This window comes from Cetorhinus maximus, chromosome 1, assembly GCF_964194155.1.
Source record: "Cetorhinus maximus chromosome 1, sCetMax3.hap1.1, whole genome shotgun sequence".
Taxonomy (NCBI): domain Eukaryota; kingdom Metazoa; phylum Chordata; class Chondrichthyes; order Lamniformes; family Cetorhinidae; genus Cetorhinus; species Cetorhinus maximus.
This window is the reverse complement of record NC_135879.1, coordinates 221,621,216-221,642,480: the sequence shown is the minus strand read 5'-3', so window position 1 is coordinate 221,642,480 and position 21,265 is coordinate 221,621,216. Positions and strand designations below refer to the sequence as shown.

The following is a 21,265-nucleotide window of genomic DNA, read 5'->3' as shown; positions in this document are numbered from 1 at the left end:
TTAGCTAGTAGATATGCTTATGGGCAAAAGTTGGACACCATGCTAGAAGGTGTCTTCAGTCATGTTATACCAGTGATGGGTAGACCGCCAAGTAATAAATCATCTCAGTTGGCTAGGCCAGCTGCATGGGCAAAGTAGTGTGGTCCATGGAACCTGGAAGTGGTCCAGGATTTCCCCCTTCACAAACAGGGGCCACATCTCAACTATCCATCCCGATGTCAGAACACAGATTCAATGGCAGTGATAGTCATTCAACATAATCAAAATTCTGTCATGATGTCTTGAAAAAGCAACCTTGAAATGCAATTTTTCCACCTTAGCAAATAAAATAAAAAGCACATAGAATCTTTCTGGACCCCGTGACAGAATTGTTTGACCTGATTTGCATTTGTCCAGCGGTTTTAAAAAAAAAGTTCTATTTAAATTCCACATTCAGACAGCGACAACTTGCCAACTACAATGTGGTTAATCTGCACATAGGCTGGTTCATACATCACTCAACAGGTTTTAGTACAAGTGAGGGAGGGAACTCTCAAGATCACTTCGGAATTTATTGCTTGGCCCCAGCCTCTTAGGAAAGTGCTAAAACCTATCTTGAATAATTAATCCATAACATGAAAGAAAGAAGGAATGTGCAATTATATTGCCTCTTTAGGTGGTTCAGTTAGTAGCGCATTTGCCCCTGAGTCAAAAGGTTGTGGGCTCAAGTCCCAGTCCAGCACATAAACACAAAAGTCCAAGCTGACACTTCAGTGCTTGGGGGAGTGCTGTGCTGTCTTTTGGGCGAGGTTTTAAATCGAGGCCCTGTCCCCTGTCTACTTTCTCAGGTGGATATAAAAGAACACATGTTACTGTTTCGAAGAAGAGCAGAGGAGTTCACGCTGGTGTCCTGGCTAGTTTCCAACCTTCAAGCAACTTCAGAAAAACAGATTATCTGGCCATTATCGCATTGGTGTTTGTGGGAGTTGGCTGCCACATTTCCAGCATTACAACAGTGGACACACACCAAAATACACCTCATCAGCTGCCAAGCACTTTAGGACATCCAGTGGTTGTGAAAGGCGTTACATAAATGTAAGTCTTCCTTCCTTTCACAACTGCAGGATGTCCTGAAACACTTCACAGCCAGTGAAGTAGTTATGAAGTGTAGCCGCTGTTGTAATATAGGAAATGCAGCAGTGATGAGGTTCTGATATTTTTGGGATGTAAGTTGGGAGATAAATATTAGCCAGTACACAGAGGAGAACTCCCCTGCTCTTCTTCCAAATAGTGTCATGGAATCTTATACATACACCTGAGGTGTGATTCTGTGAACACTGCAGTACTCCTCAGTACTGCACTGGAACTTTCAGTCTAGATTATGCTGACCAACAAGAGTCTGGAATGGGACTTGGACCTCCAACCTTCTCACTCAATGGCAACCCTAGACCAGCTGTCTGAACTGGCTGCAGATGTGTGGGATGACGGGTGGAAATCTTGCTAGCCACCACCCTGCCACTGATCAGGGTTTCTCACAGTATTTTCATGGGGCACGTACCCAGCAGATTTGATTCAAAGCCCTGCCCGGATAAAAGGAAGGAGTTGATGCCTGTGTTAAAACAGCACCCAAAGGGATATCACCGGAACATATTCAGTGTTCTATTATTAATACTGCAAAATGTAATTGCTAGACTCAGTATGTTTCTTCTGAAGAAAAAATAAAACACAGCTCTATCTTATTTGTTGAACTTCTATGTCTAAGCAGTACATCCCTGTTCTCGAAGCCTTTTTTTTAACAGAACACAAAGCATTCTTCAGGTAAAGCCTTAGCTCGTCTGGCTCCCTTAAAAAGTGGTTGCTGGAGGCAAATGGGAGATCCTTCAGTTCTTACACAGCCACCTCCAGCCTCAGTAACAAACTGGCTTAGCTTTGGAGTTCAACCTCTGATGTAGTCTTATGTGATGTTGAGTGACCAGACTGAATCAGTTATCAGCTTGTGCTCAAATGATCACCTCCACGGGCTCAGTCTTTGACCCTGTCAAAGCAACTGGCTTGATGGAAGAACCAGCACTAACCTAGATCAACTTTGAGACACTGAGTCCCAGCTGAGCCTGACTTAAAACTCAGCGTTCTTCCGCTGAAACCACCAGTCGTTTTGCAAAAGAGCGGGACATTGGTTGGGAAAAAAATCTTTGGGAGGTTTAATCAAAAATCCATTTACTTACACATCCTCGACAATTGAAGCTGTCTAAGTCTCTCACATGAAGTTTTGTTCATGTGGTTGCAGTCCAAATGGGACTGCCCAGTAAGGCATTACTTCTAGAATTACTAGCTACCTTGGGCAATGCTCACAACAGAAAAGGCTGGAAATACACAGCAGGTGAGGCAACATGGAGAGAGAAACAGAGTTAATGTTTCAGGCCACAGACCTTTCATTAGAACTGTTCCAATGGAAGGTCATTGACCTGAAAGGTTGGGCTGGATTTTACGTGCCCCCACTGGGGAGTTTTCGGCAGGGCAGCACATAAAATAAATCAGATGCTAACTGATCACCTTCACACCCGCCCCCAAGCTGACCCCCATAAAAATTAAGATGGACAAGTGTCAAAACCGGCAGCCCACCTTACATATGTAAGTACATAATTAAGGGTCAGTTAGGCTTGTTAGCGAGCCTATTGACCTGATCAATACAATGCCCACGCCAAAATGCAGCTGCATGGGCAGCTAGGCGGGAGTGCAGTGGCTGCTTTTTAAGGCCTAGATGAGAAAGGACGGGAAGCAGGCATCTTATTCAGGGAGTGCAGTGCACCTATTGGTGGCATCCCCACCCCGGCCCCCAAAATGTCATCCCCACCTTCCTTTGGTGCTGCTGTCCTCCAAAACTCAGCTCCTCCCTCCTTAGGTTCTTAGATCCCTGGCCTCCCTAAAACCTCAGGACTTACCTTTCTGGGGCAGCCATGATCTTTGTCCTGCAGTCCCAGCAGCGCCCACTACTGAGTTCTGGTGCTTCCAGGACTGCTGGAGCTGCTGGTCAATCAGATTGGCCGGCAGCTCCCAAGGGCAGGACTTCATCCCACTGAGTGGCGGAAGTCCCATGCTCAACCAATTTAGCCCACCCCCAGCATGTTATGGCTGCAATGTGCACTTGTTCCTGCTGAGTATTTCGAGCATTTTCTGTTTTTATTATTATAGATGATCTTGTGAAATTAACTTGTTCCTTCTCAGAAAAAAAGTCTGATTTCCTCATATATTTGAAAATAAGCGGAACAGATTAAGGGGATTTTAGTGGAGATGTTCGAAATTGTGAGGAGTTTTGAAGCTGTTGATTGGTAAAAGCTACTTCCAGTACTGGCAGGAACCAGAGGTTACAGTTTGCAGATTGCAGATTAGGGGGAGACAATGATGTTGTGGTATTGTCACTGGACTGACAACTTAGGTACCCAAGGTAATAGTCTGGGGATCTGGGTTCAAACCCCATCACAGTAGATAGTCAAATTTGATTTTAATGAATTAAAAAGCTGGAACTTAAAAAGTCTAATGTTGACAATTAATCAATTTCTTAAAAACCCATCTGGCTCACTAATGCCCCTGTAGGGAAGGAAATCTGCTGAGCCTACCTGGTCTGGCCTACATGTGACTCCAAACCCATAGCAATGTGGTTGACTCTGAACTGTCCTCTGAAATGTCACCCAGTTGTATCAAACCACCAGAAAGTCAATAAGGATGAAAACTGGACAGACAGCCTTGATCGGCCTAGGCACCAGAAATGACAATGGCCAACTCAGCCCTGTTGACCCTGCAAGGTCCTCCTTACTAACATGTAGAGGCTGGTGCAAAATTGGGAGAGCTGTCTCACAGACTAGTCAAACAACAGACTGAAATAGTCATACACACAGAATCATGCCTTAAAGGTAATGTCCCAGACACCTCCATCACCATCCCTGGGTATGTCCTGTCCCACCAACAGGACAGACCCACCAGTAGCAGCACAGTGGTATACAGTCAGGAGGAAGTTGCCCTGGGAGTTCTCAACATCGACTCCTGACCCCATGAAGTCTCATGGCATCCGGTCAAACATGGGCAAGGAAACATCTGGCTGATTACCACGAACGGCCCTCCCTCAGCTGATGAATCAGTGCTCCTCCATGTTGAACACCGCTTGGAGGAAGCAATGAGGGTGGCAAGGGCACAGAATGTACTCTGGGTGGGGAACTTCAATGTCCATCACCAAAAGTGGCTCAGTAGCACCAATACTGACCGAGCTGGCCGAGTCCTAAAGGACAGAGCTATTAGACTGGGTCTGCGGCAGGTGGTGAGGGAACCAACAAGAGGGAAACACATACTTGACCTCATCCTCACCAACCTGCCTGTTGCAGATGCATCTGTCCATGACAGTATCAGTCGCAGTGACCACCGCACAGTCATTGTGGAGATGAAGTCCCACCTTCACATTGAGGGTATGCTCCATTGTGTTGTGTGGCACTACCATTGTGCTAAATGGGATAGATTTTGAACAGATCTAGCAACTCAAGACTGAGCAACCATGAGGCGCTGTGGGTCATCAGCAGCAGCAGAGTTGTATGCAACCACAATCTGTAACCTCATGACCCAGCATATTCCCCACTCTACAATTACCATCAAGCCAGGTGATCAGCCTTGGTTCAATGAAGAGTGCAGAAGGGCATGCCAGGAGCAGCACCAGTCATAGCTAAGAATGAGGTGTCAACCTGGTGAAGCTATAATTAAGGACTACTTGCATGTCAAACAGCATAAGCTGCAAGTGATAGAGCTAAACGATTCCACAGCCAATGGATCAGATCTAAGCTCTGCAGTCCTGCCACATCCAGTCATGAATGGTGGTGGACAATTAAACAACTCACTGGAGGAGGAGGAGACTTCAAAAATATCCCCATCCGCAATGATGGGGGAGCCCAGCACTTCAGTGCAACAGGTATGGCTGAAGCATTTGCAATAAACTTCAGCCAGAATTGTTGAGTGGATGATCCATCTCGGCCTCTTCCAGAGCTCCCCAGCATCACAGATGCCAGTCTTCAGCCAATTCAATTCACTCCACATGATATCAAGAAATGGCTGAAGGCACTGGATACTGCAAAGGCTATGGGCCCTGACAACATTCCGGCAATAGTACTGAAGACTTGTGCTCCAGAACTTGCCATGCCCCTAGCCAAGCTGTTCCCGTACAGCTACAAAATTGGCATCTACTAGCAATGTGGAAAATTGCCCAGGTATGTCCTGTACACAAAAAGCAGGGTAATTCCAACACAGCCAATTACCTCCCCATCAGTCTACTCTCGATTATCAATGAAGTGATAGTAAAGTAAAGTCAACAGTGCTATCAAGTGGTACTTGCTTAGCAATAACCTGCGCACTGGCACTCAGTTTGGGTTCTGCCAGGGTCACTCAGCCCCTGACCTACAGCCTTGGTTCAGACATGGACAAAAGAGCTGAACTCCAGAGGTGAGGTGAGTGTGACTGCCCTTGACATCAAGGCCGCATTTTACTGAGTGTGGCATCAAAGAGCCCTAGCAAAACTGGAGTCAATGGGAATCAGGGGGAAAATTCCCTGCTGGTTGGAGTCATGCCTAGAACAAAGGAAGGTGGCTGTTGTTGTTGGAGGTCAATCATCTCAGTTCCAGGACTTCAATGCAGGAGTTCCTCAGGGTAGTGTCCTAGGCTCAACCATCTTCAGCTGCTTCATCAATGACCTTCCTTCCATTATAAGGTCAGAAGTGGGGATGTTCACTGATGATTGCAAAATGTTCAGTACCATTCGCAACTCAGATACTGAAGCAGTCCATATCCAAATGCATGGACATGCAAGACCTGGACAATATCCAGGCAAGTGACAATTACATTCACGCCACACAAGTGCCAGGCAATGACCATCTCCAGCAAGAGAGAATCTAATCATTGCCTCTTGACATTCAATGGCATAACCATTGCTGAATCCCCCACTATTAACCTTCTAGGATTACTATTGACCAGAAACTGAACTGGCCTAGCCATATAAATACTGTGGCTACAAGAGCAGGTCAGATGTTAGGAATCCTGCAGCGAGTAACTCACCTCCTGACTCCTCAAAACCTGTCCACCATCTACAAGGCATAAGTCAGGAGTGTGATGGAATATTCGCCACTTGTCTGGATGAATGCAGCTCCAACAACACTCAAGAAGCTCAACACCAACCAGGACAAAGCAGCCCACTTGATTGGCACCCCATCCAAACCCTTAAACATTCATTCCCTCCACTACCAGCGCACAGTGGCAGCAGCGTATATCATCTACAAGGTGCACTGCAGGAACTCACCAAGGCTCCTTAGACAGCACCTTCCAAACCCACGACCACTACCATCTCAAAGGACAAGTGCAGCAGACACATGGGAACACCACCACCTGGAAGTTCCCCTCCAAGCCACTCACTATTCTGACTTGGAAATATATCGCTGTTCCTCCACTGTCGCTGGGTCAAAATCCTGGAACTCCCTTCCTAACAGCACTGTGGGTGTACCTACACCATATGGACTGCAGTGATTGAAGAAGGCAGCTCAGCACTACCTTCTCAAGGGCAATTAGGGATGGGCAATAAATGCTGGCCCAGCTAGCAACGCCCTCATCCCATGAATGAATAAATAAAAAACAATCTAAGATAATTGGCAGAAACAAAGTCAGAGGAGCGATGAGATTTTACTCAGCAACTGGTTCCAATTTGGAATGCTCTGTTTGACAGCTTGATGGAAGCAGATCAAGTAGTAACTTTCAGATGGGAATTGGATATATACTTGAAAAGAAGAAATTTGCAAGGTTATGGGGAAAAGCACAGGGGAGTGGGACAAATTGGATAGCTGTTTCAAAGAGCCAGAAGAGAGACAATGCCTCCCCTCTGTGTTAGACAAGTTTATGAAGTAAGGGAAGGAGTAGGATCAGGGTTGTGAGTTGACCACTCAGAATTTCATACCCCTTTCTTGACACAGTGATAACATCAGGCCGGCCTCTTACCATGAATACAGCAGCAAGATTGTCTACTGACTAGAGTTTTAGTTAGAAAAATACTTCCTGGAAAAATTAAGAATGCCACGATGGATCTCAGCGATGTCACAAAGAGTATACTTTTACATAGTTTTGCTTGACCTCTCCCTATCATCCAGCCTCTATCGGCTAACCAGCAAAAATTGTTTATGAAAGTTTGTCCCTGCTGACTGCAGTGGCATTCAGATCAAGTAAGATCTATTGGGAACCTTCCCTTTCCAGCTAATGTATGTTGACATGTACGTGGGCTTCCAGGCTCATACTGGATCTCGTGAACCTCCCGTGCAAGGAGAAACCCCTGGTTCCTTCAGGAAAGTAGTCATGGCAACTGGCAATTGGTGGAGGAAGTTGCAAAGGACACTGGGTTCAAATTTCTGCGTCAATGGTGACCAGTTTGGTTTACTTTCCTGCTCCTGTTTTGGATACAACCCAACATAAATACACTTGCACAATATTGGGCAAACAATTAAACTCATGCAGCAGTCAGCCATGGTTGTACTTGATGCAAGTATCCGAACAGCTGGCCAGGGGTTAGAGGTCGCCAATTGTCCTGGCTAATATTTATCCCTCAGTCAACATCAGCAACCTAACAGATTATCCTGTCATTATCAGATTGCTGTTCCTAAGAGCTCGCTTTGCGTATGTTGGCAGCTGCCTTTCCTACATTACAACAGTGACTACACTTCAAAAGCACTTTTCAAAACGTAGAATGGTTACAACACAGAAGGAGGCCATTCAGCCCATCGTGTCTCTGCCGACTGTCTATAACAGCCACTCGTCTAGTCCCACTCCCATGCCTTTTCCTGTAGTCCTGCAAAATTTGTTTCTTCTGATAATTATCCAATGTTCTTTTGAATGCCTTGATTGAATCTGCCTCCACCACGGTCTCGGGCAATGTATTCCAGATCCTATTTACTCAGTGAGTAAAAACGTTTTTCCTCATTTCACCGCTGATTCTTTTGCCAATCTCTCTAAAATGGGGTCCTTTGGTTCTTGACCCTTCAGTCAATGGGAACAGTTTTTCCCTATCTACTCTGCCCAGACCCATGGTTTTGGAAGCCTCTATCAAATATCCTCTCAATCTTCTTTTCTCTAAGGAGAACAGCCCTGTTTTGCCAATCTTCATTGGCTATAAAGCGCTTTGTGAATGTTTAAGGTTTTGAAAGGTGCTATATAAATCTTTTTCTCTTTATTTTGCCTGATAGGATATTTGGTTTCTTCTCAGCTTTCAAAAAGCTTGTTATAATGACTGCTTTAAAGGCCTGTTTCCAGCAGTAACCAAGGGATAGAGTGCATGTAACTTTTAACAACATGACCTTTGAGGGATACCCGTTTTAAGTCAGAAGCATCTTTAAAACACACCTTCTGGACTCAAGAAACAACTGCCTTGAGTATAGCTGCTTCCGCAAGAGTTTAGATATGGGCCAATGAATCATTAGTCACCTAACAGTGTTAGAGGCTGCTCTACCTTTTGAAGAAAATAGATCATAATTAATGCACATTTCTAACAATAAAAAAAGGAAAGAAATAACTTTTATTTATTTTCACACTTATCTCAGAAATGTCCCAAAGTAATTGACAAAGGAAGATGATGGTGTAGCAGTAATGTCACTGGACTAGCATTCCAGTAGGATCAGGCTAATTCTTTGAGGGCATCAGTTCAAATCTCACCACAGCTGTTGGTAGAATTTGAATTCAATTAATAAATGTGGAATTGAAAGCTAGTCTCAGTAATAGTAACTGTGAAACTACCTGGTTCACCAAAAAAAAACCCATCTAGCTCACAAATGCCCCTTTAGGGAAGGAAATCTGCTGTCCTTACCCAGTCTGGCCTGCAGCAATGTGGTTGACTCTTAATGGCCTAGCAAACCACTCTGTCCAAGGGCAACAAATGTTGGCCTTGCCAAAAATGCCCACATCCCATGAAAGGACAATATATAAAAAAAAGTTGGTGTTGTGCAGGCTACAGGTGCAGACATTTTGCAACTTCCCATAAACAGGAAGATGAGTGACCGGTTTAATTTTGGTGGGATTAGTTAAGGGGACATCGTTGACCAGGACACAAAGAGAACTCCTTGCACGTTACATAATGTCACGGATTGCCCAAAAATCTCCAGTGGGAGATTTTCCCCCTCTTCCAAGGGAGTTTTGTCTCAGGTATGGAAACCCCATCTGCCTGAAACATGGTCCTTTGCACCTGAGGAGGAAGGTTTTGGGTGGTGGGGGGGAAGGTGTTTGGGAGTTCCTATTTCCCTGGCCTCAGTATAAGTGTGTAAGGGTGGAGGCCTCTGCACCCAGTGTGTAAGATATCACTACATCCTGAGGGTGAGGCTACAAAGCTGGGGTCAAAGGGGTGTTAGTTTAGTTTGCAGATCAGCTTGAACCCCTGAAACAGAGATGAAGGTTTGTGTGAAGAGGTTTAAGAAGCCGAATGTTAACTCAGGTTGGAAAGGGACTGGCAGCCCCTGAATGGTAAACAAGCAATTGAGTTTTTGAACCGTGGTTTAGCAGACACCCAGGACTTAGCCATCTGCATCCACTGAGCTCATGGACTGGACCTGTACTTTATAGGAAAGCTCTGGCAGGAGCCATCCTAATGTAACTGCCAGGATTGCATCCTGTGCAAATCCAGATGTAATCTTTAGCACTGAACTTCCCTCTAGTATATTCACCCATATAGTTGGAGGAAAGTCATTGATATTCAGGCAAGGAGGCCTCCTACTAAATCTGTGCTGGCATGCCACCACCACCCCCTCACCCCGCTACTCCCTACCCCACCACACCCCGTGACTTGGATTCTCCGCCCTCTGGCTTAGAGGAAAAGCTGCCAGCCTTCCATTCAATAGCCAGCACATACGAATGATGGTTTGCAGGTGGGACTGAGCGACACTTCTGCTTCCCCCAAGGATGTGGGGTGGCTGAAGTCTCAGGGACAGTTTGGAACAGGCGTGTTGACCCTGCTTTTGGAAGGAGACGACCAAGTAATGGGCACTTCCCCCTCCTCAGACTTCACAACCCACCTATTTTATACCTCTACTAAGCCCTCAAAAAAAAAAAGCAGATCTTTGGGATTCTGCCCCTCCCTTTAAATGTGATCCTCATCTGGTATTCCTGCCGTAATATTGTCTGAATTTTCCTCATTTGCCGCAGCAGGCTCCCTCTAGGTAGTGGGGATTTAGGCAGAAACTTACTCTGTAGGCATAATAAGTGCTGATCCAATAAGCTGGTGTCACTGTGGGGCCTGGATGATGGCTTGAAGTTCTAGCCTAAGCCTCCTCCCATGTAGTTGGGAGATCCAGCTCCAAAAGTCCACCCAAACAGCTGGAACAGAAAGATAGGGTCTTTATGTTTAATGTCTCATTTGAAACGTGTTATTCCTGACAATGCTGCCATTCCTCAGAATTACACTGAAGTGCCTACCTTGATTATATACCCAGGTTTTGGAGCTTTAACCCAAAACCTTCTCACTCAGAGGCCTAAATGCTATTAGAACCATAGGAAAGTCATGGTGCAGAAAGAGGCCATTCAGCCCATCAATTAACTGAGGCAAGCTGGCACGAGGAGGAGACAAAAGTATTGACAACAATAACTTGCATTTGTATAGCACCTTTAATGTTACATCGAGTTTTGATTGACAAGGGAGCCAGGAGTTCTGGGGGCAAATGGAAAGCCGAGTTAAAGCCACAATCAGATCAGCCATGAGGGGCTGATTAGCCTACTCCTGCTCCTATTTCTTAAGACCTTATGAACATAGTAAAACATCCTAAGGCATTTTAGGAGTGTTATCAGACATAGTTTGATACCAAGCCACATAAGGAGGTATTTGAATAGGTGACCGAAAACTTTGTCAAGGAGATAGATTTTAGGGAGTGTCTTTAAGGAGAAGAGAGAGGAGAGGCAGAGATGTTTAGGGAGGGAATTCCAGAGGTTAGGAAATAGGCAGCTGAAGACATAGCCACAATGGTGGAGTGATGAGAATGGGGGGGAGCGGGTGGGGTGGGGTGGGGGGGTGGGTGTAGGGGTGGTGTGGGGTGTGGAGGGGGTGTGCAAGAGGCCAGAATTGGAGGGGCACAGGGATCTTGGAGGGTTGTAGGGCCGGACAAGGTTACTGAGATAGGGAGGAGTGAGGCCATGAAGGGATTCAAACACACGTTTGAGAATTTTCAATTTGAGTCTCTTCTGAACAGGAAACACTGTAGGTCAACAAGAAACTTTGCCAGGCTCTAACATCAGGCCTCAATTGTATCCAGAACTCTTCCATTGAATTAACATGGAAAATATCTTCTTTTACAGACCGTCTGAAAGGCAAATAGGGATGGGCAACAAATGCTGGCTTTCCAAGTAATGCCCACATCCCATGAAAGCATAAATTACAAACAAATCACACAATGGGCCAAATGCAATATTTTAAGTGAAATATCGCTGGCTTTATACATGAAATATTGAAGGTGATAAATTTCTGAACGTAAAAAACAATAACAGGCCATTGGGTGCAATTGAAAAATAGAACCGTAAATATCTAACTATTTCCCACACTTCATTCACTCAGTCTGTATTCATTCCTGCTGCCGCTGCAACTCAGCATGTTACTCAGCCAGTAGAAGATGCAGGAGGCAAGGTAAACTTAGTGGTGTAGTTGTTAAATTACTTAATTAGTAATCCAAAAACCTACACCAATTATCTGGAGAGATTAATCCAAAAGGCAGCAGGGGGAGTTTAAATTCAATTAATTAAATCAAATCTGGAATTAAAAGCTAAGATTGGTAATAGTAACCGTGGACCTACTGGATTGTTCTAAGAACTCAATTGGTTCACGAATGTCTTTCAGGGAAGGAAATCTGCCGTCCTTAGCTGGTCTGGCCTAAAAATGTGACTCCAGATCTGCAACAATGTGGCTGACTCTTAACTGGTCTCTGAAATGGCTTAGCAAGACATTTGCTTGTCAAGATGGCTCACCATCACCTTCTCCAGGACAGTGAGGGATAGGGAACAAATGCAGGCTTTGCCAATGATGTGAATCGATTAAAAAAAATACCCTGAGCTCATTTTCCTTCAAAATTGTTTAATTGCTGTAGGGAAGTGCATTGCCTCTAGTGGTTCTCTTCTTCTAGCGCTTGACACACTGGCAATTCACTGAGCGACCATAGGCATGATCTTTTGTGGTACAGCGACATATCACTGGGCTATCTCATCACTGTCTTAACTTGAACAAGATAGAAAATGTCATCTTGAAACATTAAAGTGGTTCATATGGAGGATTAATACTAGCCTCCAAGTTCTTTCTATTTTCACTGTGGCTTTGCCATCATTACACCAAATTAGATCCAATGATTAGTGAACGAGGCTATGTTTTAATGCCACTCTAATGAGAAGCTAGTTGAATTTGGTAATAAAACAGATTAAGCCACTACAAATAGTCATGGCATCATTCATTTTGGTTGTGAACTGCACAGCCACTATGATCTTTTTGATTAGGCCACCCTCCTAGAGTTTAGACGGTATGATGTTCACAGTGAGTTTTATTTCATAAATTACGTGTGTTAAAACCCTAGTGTAAACTTCATTCGACTTCCAGGCCCTTTTGTTGTTATTTTAATTCACGATTAAAGCCACAAGTAAAGTAGGCATCCTTTAATTTGTCTCCTTTTTTGGTTAGTTCCCTGTATACTCTTGAAAGTGCCATCCATTTCTTCAGCCACTACCAGTGTAAAACCTGTAAACAATTTAACAGCTGATTTATGCTTTGGCGGCAACATTATGTTTCATGACAAGAACACAGGCAGTCAAAGAAGACAGAAAGAATTTGTGGTACATCTGTTCCTGATTTGCATCACTTGGTTTTAATTTTGTTTGTCTTTCTTCCCCCTCCCCACCGACCCCACCCCTCCCCCTTTTCCCTTTTATCTTTCCTGATGTCTTCTGGATGCCTGATGTGCCAGACCCGAAGCCTCCAAAAGCACCCGTGGCTACCTCTTCGAACAGCAGCCTGCCGTGGCCTGTGATCATCGGAATCCCCGCCGGCGCCATCTTCATCTTCGGGACGATCCTGCTTTGGCTCTGCCAGACCAAAAAGAAGCCGTGCTCTACCCCGGCGGCGACGACCGCCGTGATCCACAGGCAGCAGCAGCAGAGGGACCGAGGCTGCGTGCCGCCGGGGCTGGACAAGGAGTGCATTACGCCGATCAACTACGAGGAGTACGTGGCACAGCAGCAGCACCTGCTGGCGCAAGGCCCCCCGCTGGCACCGCCGCCGGCCCCGAAAATGTACCCAAAGATTTACACGGACATCCACACCCACACGCACTCTCACGTCGAGGGCAAGATTCACCAGCACCAGCACATCCACTACCAGTGTTAGCTCACGGGGCCCCTGTGTTCTGCGGCATTTTCCATTTTCCAGCAGGGCCTCCGAAGCTCAAGCAGCTCTCTCGTCAGCCCACACTGCCAGTAGACTGAAGGCTGCCTGGCAAAGACCTTGCAGGGAATTTGGGAGGCAAAATGGAAAATGGAGCTGGTCAGAAATTCCTGTGAAATGAGAATGTACTTGGAAGCAAGAGAAACCTAGGTTACAGTGAATGATTCAAGGTGATATTTTAGGAGCGATTCATACCAAAAGATTGACTTAAAGCGTATTTTTTTATTAAAAACTGCAATAACTCAATCATCTCACACTTCAATCCCAGTTGAAAAACCTTATGAAACGCAACTAATTTTTGGTGCACAGTCCAACTAATTGAATCGTTGCCCCAGGTACGGAGCAATTACTTTGTATCGATAAATTATATTAAAAAAATGTAAACTACTTGAGGTATATTTGAATACTGTGAGAACTAGTTGGACTATGCAGTTAAATTCACTTGACACAAAGATACCTTATCGACAACACCAAATAATATTTATATATTATATATATATTTCAAAAATAATTACTATTACCTGGAACTTGAACAGGGAAAAACAAAGATTATATTTACAATCATTTACACAAAAAAAAACCCCTGTGCTTTGGTAAAGGCTTCACCACTGGTTAGTGCCAAATCAAAGTTTTGACTATATGTATTAAAGAAAGATGCTGTCTACATTAAGTTCCTGGCTGACTTGATATTCGGAATTGTATAATCTATGCTACTATATGGACATCTTCTCGGCACTGTGGAGACCTTAAAAATGAACCCTGCAAAATAATTATGTCTAGCCACTGCCATTATGAGGGAAAGGAACAGCAGGACAATGCTTTAAATGTGAACTGATATGAACTGTCTTGGTGAAATATTTATTTGCCCTTGGAGCAGAAAAGCGGACCTCTCTGTTTTATTGTCACCCACAGTAGAGACACTGGACAATCTAATATATCAAGAAGGAAAATTAAAGTGTTCACAGTCAGCAGCTGTCCCCTCCCAGTCCCTCCTGGTGAATTGTATTGTGCACCTGCTCTTACCTGCAAACACACCATTCTGTTCTGTACAATCGCGTTTCAGTGACATTTTAGCAAATAGGACCTCAGTAGTGCCTTGCGTGGATTAGAGATGCTAACCACAGATATAAGCCTTTTTTGTTGTTGTAACTATATAGATTTTAAACAGAAAGTCATGTATATTTAATTTATTTTGTTAAGTGAGAAAAAAGTGTATCATATTTTCCTCTAAAACAGGTGTTTCGATAAATATATTTGATCAAAGGTGAAACTGAATTGTTGCAGAGTTTTTACACAGAGACCCTACACAGCGTGCATTGGCTTGTGTTGTTGATTGGTGAGTGCAGAGAGACAGTGCGTCATATATAATGCAAAGCCTTTCTAATTCAAAAATGACAAATTTGTAGTAATCTTTATATTGACAATCCTGTATAGTCCGCCCCATTATTACCGACAGCTTTTTCTTTTGTATTTGACATGTTTTGAGCGCACTTGTATTTTTGTTAACATTTTCAGGAAGAACTATTTTATTAGGAAGATGATGTTATGGCATTAAGGACTAACATCACGGCACTCCATGAGAAAATGATCTTAATACTTTTTCCCGGAATATTATCTAAGTGGTTTCTTGCCTTTTTGTGGCAATTATAATCTCTTAAAAGATACTTAAACATATTAATAATCAAGCTAAATTGCAATGGAAAATTACTAGAACAGTAAAACCAGCGTATGACACTGAAAAAACTAACAAGGGACTACTAAAACAATTCCAGATTTACAGTCTGTCCTAATCATCTGTTTGTGCTAGAGAGTGTTCAAATGCTGTTATAAGTAGCACTTTATTGTAAAAGTTGAATTCAGTCCGTAGTGACGTAGTGGGTGAATTTGATTGAGAGTGTTTTTCACCTTTGGGTTGGGAGACATTACCTCTTGACCACCTTTTCAGGATGTTCATGTGGCACATGAGCCATACCCAAGGTGAAGGTTTGGAGCTCATCAGCCCGTGGTCACTCATGCCAAGTATAGCAAGCTACTGACAAAAGAGAGCGAAAGAGGCTCAAATTGACTCAAATCTGGCAACAAGTATAGGAAAAATACAACTGCAGCATGGAACGATAGTTGGTGAGTGAGAAGTCCCACATACCATTCAAGATATCATCAACAGAATCAAGGCACAGACTTGTCTGCTTTATTGTCAATCAAAACTCTCTCTTTGATCAAACCATGCTAGATAACAACAAAACTTTCTTTAATCTAATCTGGTAAAACCTATTTCAAGAATAGTATTGATTTGGAGGCAGCTAAGTGGACCTTTAACTGGTTTTTCTGCTATTTTCTGTAAATAGCATTTCCTTAAAAAAGCAGATGGCTAGCAGTTTGAAATTAATCCTAGTGATTTGTTAATAAAAAATATTATCCAGCAATGGGAAAGCTTCAATAATATGAAGCATAAACAGATACGGTTGTAAAATGTTCCCTAACTCACACAGCAAAATAACATGCATATAATAGTGCCATTGCCCTTTATTCTGTAAGATACTGCTATAAGTAATTTCTTGATCAAGCCAGTGCGTCCCCATTGTGGCAGGCAGGGAGCCGTAAAATCCGGCCAGCCATTCTAAACTCCATTGACTTCGGCAGGAATGTAAAACCCCGCTGTTGTACAATTCTTAAGTCTTTGCAACTCGGTGTGTTATTTATGGCTGGACAGTTGAAGTGGTATCTATTAAGTTAATATATTCAGCAATGATGTATTTAAAACAACCTCCATTGTCTTATGGGGAGACAGCTTTGAAATTGTTAAGTTGTGGAAGCAAAACCATGTTCAAATACTTTCTGACAGTGAGGCAACCGGAGATGCTAGTTAGCTCATACGAGACTAGAAGTGTAGCTTTGAAGTTCAGCGTACCTTTCACACCCTTTAACCGTGCATCAATAACAGAAGGATTGTGTGCATGTCGCAACTTAACATGGGCACACACAAAATCATCTTGATCATGATTTTGTGACATACCTCTTGTCTAATCTTTTCAGTACTATTGCCTCAAGTAATGTTCTAACCATCGTTTCAGCATGTATTCTCAAGCCAACTCTCTTGACAAAACAAAACTTAAAATTACTCACTGGTAATGTTAAAGATATTCAGAATAAATACAGTTTTAGTTAAATGGCAATTCTGAAAAAAGTCAGGTCTGTAACCTGCCCTTGAAGAGCTTAAAGCCAAGTCACCAATTCTGCTTCTGCAAGATTTAGCCAGCTCTCTACTTCCAGGGTGTGCAATTTAAATTTTACAACAGTAATATTGTTGTTGCACAGTATTTAGAAGTCAATTACTTTGCATGTTATCATTAGATATATATTTTATATGCAACATGTGAATAGTATTTGCCTAATAACATCTAATACAAAAAGCAGAAGTTGAGGATTAATAGCCTTTCAGTTAGCAGATCGTAATACACTTGAGATTAAGTTCCTAAATAGAGTAAATATGCACCCTATATTTAACTTAATGCTCAATTATTACCAGTCAGCTATTCTAATAGTGCTAGTCCTTAAAATTAATGCTTGTATCAGGTGATGATGTCTTTTTTTACATAGAATTCTGACATTTTGCCTGATTTGTTCTTTCTTTTTTTCTCCGGGATCATCTATTATCAATTATGTCTGCTACTTCCAATTATCTTATATGTGCTATAGATCACTGCCAGTATCAACACAATCATTAGAGGAAACATACACTTAAAGTTTGCATCATAGTTTGTATATGTAAAAGTAGTCTGGAACGACCCTTTGAGGGGGAAAAACTTTTGGAAATCCTGTGAGTTTGGCCTTTAAGTTATTGTGAAAGCAAAATGCAGAAAATGTCATTGTACATAAAAACTATCTAGTTTAAGCTCCATGACATTCCAAGCTCAAACATGAAGAATTGCAACTGAATGATGTGCAGAGGGATACGAGTGCTCCATGGAACCATATCCCAGCAACTTCACAAGAGGAAGCTGGAAATGAAACAGATGCTTACTGTTACCATTGATATCACAGTTTATCTGCTTGGTGCAGCAAGTCAACTAAATGGGGCTGACTTTAGGTACTCTTTTCTCCCTTTCCCCAGTCCAATGGCTGATGATACTTTTTGCACCCCTCCATCTGTGCCAGTGAAGTAATTGATGATTTTATGATGATGGGCTGGAAGATTTCTCATTCCTCACCTTCTTTCTGATCTGGTACAGAAGCTTGGTTCAATCAAGTCTATGGTCTGCGGTCTGCTTGTACCTGCATCTTGATCTATCTGAAGCACCTGGATAAAAGTTATTTCTTTGTTTAACTAAGAACTGTTAGAATGTCTGAAAGCAACTCTTTTTAAGAAGAAGCATAAACTGCTGCCCCAGCAGTCATTGTTCCCTTTGCAATGATGTCTCATATTTTATTCATCCTTCTTTCTTCCATCCTAATAATAGTCATTAAATGCTGGAAGCTAGATTTTTAGGCTCACTTTTTTTTCCAGCACTAAACTCAATAGCCGTAATAAAAGGACCTTTCCATTGTTCCTCATGTTTGACCTGATCATTTACATCAAATTTTAACCCTTCCAAAGTCTTTGTATTCTTTATTCTCTGAACTTCAATAAAGTTTCTGGTCCAGCTAGACACCCTCCCATTATCTTCAAACACTAGCACGATACCATACTTTCTCTTCAACATAGTTCACCTTACCTTCTTGGAGATTTTCTCATGCTCACCCTATCCCTAAGAATGGTGGCTATTCCTCTTGCCTTTGGAAGTATTACCCTATTGCCCTTCCACTTCTTGTTTTGAATGTTATGGAAATTGTTGTCGCCTGTCAGTTTATCCACTACCTTGAAATGTCTGACCTAATTCGCTATGTCTGATAGTTAGCTTTGCTGTTCCACTACTGATCCTGTTTCCTATGTTTCAAGCCTCTGCAAATCACTTTTGGGACACTTTGGTGAGCATCTGCTAAAAACTTTGGCAGGATAAGACCATAAGGCATAGGAGCAGAAATTAGGCCATTCGGCCCATCGAGTCTGCTCCGCCATTCAATCATGGTAATCTGGCATTATACAGCCCGAATAAATTCATCATGTCATGTCCTCTCACCAAATCTATATCCACAGGTATCTAATTTCTTCTTCATCAGTCTATGTGTTGTAGTAGATTATTCATTTAGAGAAACTATTGTGAGAATCCAGGGACTTCCCAGAGCAATGCCTTCTTCCCATCTCTCTTTTTGACCTTGTGTACTTATTATCCACTTCTTTCCATTCTTTGGCTGATAATTTTATCTTGCATTCATCAATTTGCTTCAGCTCATAATGCCATAATGTTCATAATGTTGCAGACCATTGGTTGAATCTCTATAACTTTAATGAAAAACAATCAAATGGACACTATTTTTTACCTCTGTCAAAAGTCTAGTGACATTCTTTGCTTAGCTTTCTTCCTCATCTCCAAGAAAATTGAATTCCTTTCCCTTGCCAAAGTTGTCTTTTTTCCCCAATAACTCTTAATGCTCCATTTAACGCTTGAATACTGCTTCCACTGGGGGAAGGCCATCCAACACACTTCTCATACCTGTGAACAGGAAACAGAAGAAAAGCTTGTCATCTGATAGATGATCCCACTCTCATCTCTAGACAATCAGTGCTCTTTTGAACCTTTATCACTTTTTCTTTCTAAGCTTGAATTTTGCTGTGCTAAACCCGTTTTTTCCCCTCTGCATCCTCACTGGGTTAAAATCAAGACTCAATACACCCTAAGCTCCAACTCCCTCCCTCCCAGGTCCTCAAAATTGTGCAGTTCCTTGCCTGCATCAGTTTTTGCTGCCTCTTCTGAGCTGCAGGCTTTTATTACCAATACTGAATTATCTTATCTCTGTTCTGCTTTCAATATTGGTGATATCCTCTACTATAACATCAAACCCGAACATAGACACATAGAAAAAAGTGAATAAGGGTCAGTATAATATGTAATAATTATGTAAATATTTTAAGGAAGTCTGAATTGGTAAAATATATTTTATCATTTTAGATTTTCATTACGGATAATAAGAAACACATGTATGCTTTCCTGAGACATCTGAATTGAACCAAAACAGAAAATGCTGGAAAAACTCAGCAGGTCTAGCAGCATCTGTGGAGAGAGGAACAGAGGTAACGTTTCGAGTCCTTATGACCCTCCTAAGGCGATGGTCATACGGACTCGAAACGTTAACTCTGTTTCTCTCTCCACAGATGTGGCTAGACCTGCTGAGCTTTTCCAGTACTTTCTGTTTTTGTTTCAGATTTCCAGCATCAGCAATATTTTGCTTTCATCTGAATTGAACCTTTGATTATCAGGTGAATGTATCAATATACCATTAGAACTCAACCTGTTCAGTAAAAGATATAGCTTACAGCTCTCAGAAATGCAGTTACAAAAGTGGAAGCATATAGGAACTAGTTCCTGAATCAAACATTTAACTAGAGCTAATCAAGAGCTAAGATAATGGACTGCAGCATCTCACAGTAATATCCTTCAATAACGTTAAATAAAACAAACATTTAAAGCCATGAAATCTATCGAGGAACTCCCTGGTAACATAATTATAAAGTGCATAAATATGCTTAGATTGAAGTTCTAAATAAAATTGATGTAGTTGAGGTACTAAATACGAATAGTTGCTTGAGAGTACAGAACTTGAGTATTGCTGAAGAAAGGGACATGATGTCAAAGCTTTTCATCTTCTACTCAAGACAGGTGCAAGAATACCAAATTTCAAAGGAAGCACCAATCTATACTGCATGAGAAAAGGCTGTTCACCAACCAATCAGCACCCTTTTCTCATACAGTATAAATTGTTGTTCCCTTTGAAATTTGGCATTCCTGCATCTGTCCTGATGAATGCAAAATGAAAAGCTTCGATAGCATGCCTCTTTTTCAGCAATAGCAAATATGGATTCACTTTATGTCTTAATTGCCCATTGAATTCCCATAGCACAGGCCTGAGCTGTCACAAATACAATTCCGTTAAAAGAAATGTAAATTGAAGGGCACAATATTGCTACCTTCAGTTCTTTCAGGTTATGAAGTAAATCATTGACTTTGAAACTTCTATAAAACTCCTGGTCACTTATGTAACCATCTAGCCAATTGCATAGTTCTATCGTCTTCCAGCGCATGAGCGAATTCATTTGGAGACTGACCATGTTCTGTAGGCCCAATATGTTTACATGTTCATACATCTATATATAGTTTACACCCAGACTACTTCTCCTCCCAAAGAAAAATAAACTCTTGCAACTTTGTGTTCCAACTGTCAACTCATTCTGGCAGCATATTATGTGAGCTAAGTATTAATTAGTCCCGCTGTCAATGACATCATCTTTCTGTCAACGTTGACTTCCCTCTGTGTATAAAAGGTACAAACCAGTCTTCTTTTATTAACTCTTCCAGCCCTAGGCTTGTTTTCTTGGGTTTTAACAAAGCAACTGCATTTCAATCGCAGAATAATTCTGAGATAAAATGAAGTTTAGAGTTTTCATCGTTCATAATGTAAGAAAGAATTTAATAAACAATGCTTCTTTCAGATTTGCTGGTGTGCTGAAATTCATTTGTTTCCTCCTACAAGTGGTATGGCTTCAATTTTAATCCGCTCCCCACCTGACCCTTCCCTGAAAATTGAAATCCTGCCACATTCCTGGCTATCATAATATTTATGGCAGTGATTCATGCCTGGAGGAGGCTCTTGCTAAAAGCAAGCTGCGGCCTACTCAAGATCCAAAAGTCGCAGCCTGAGTATTTGATCGTCACTGCGATGCAGCTGAAA

At 42.4% G+C, this 21,265-nt stretch overlaps 1 protein-coding gene across 3 annotated transcripts in view; it reads left to right on the top strand.

Annotated features, from left to right (window-relative positions):
- LOC144687491 (fibroblast growth factor receptor-like 1) overlaps positions 1–21,027 on the top strand; it is a 352,123-nt gene extending 331,096 nt beyond the window's left edge. For all 3 annotated transcript variants that reach the window (XM_078553729.1, XM_078553722.1, XM_078553713.1), the window contains exon 7: positions 12,966–21,027. In XM_078553729.1, coding sequence (XP_078409855.1) covers positions 12,966–13,384 — 419 coding nt within the window. In that variant the 3' untranslated portion in view covers positions 13,385–21,027. The remainder of the gene's footprint in view (positions 1–12,965) is intronic.
- Positions 21,028–21,265: the final 238 nt, after the last annotated feature.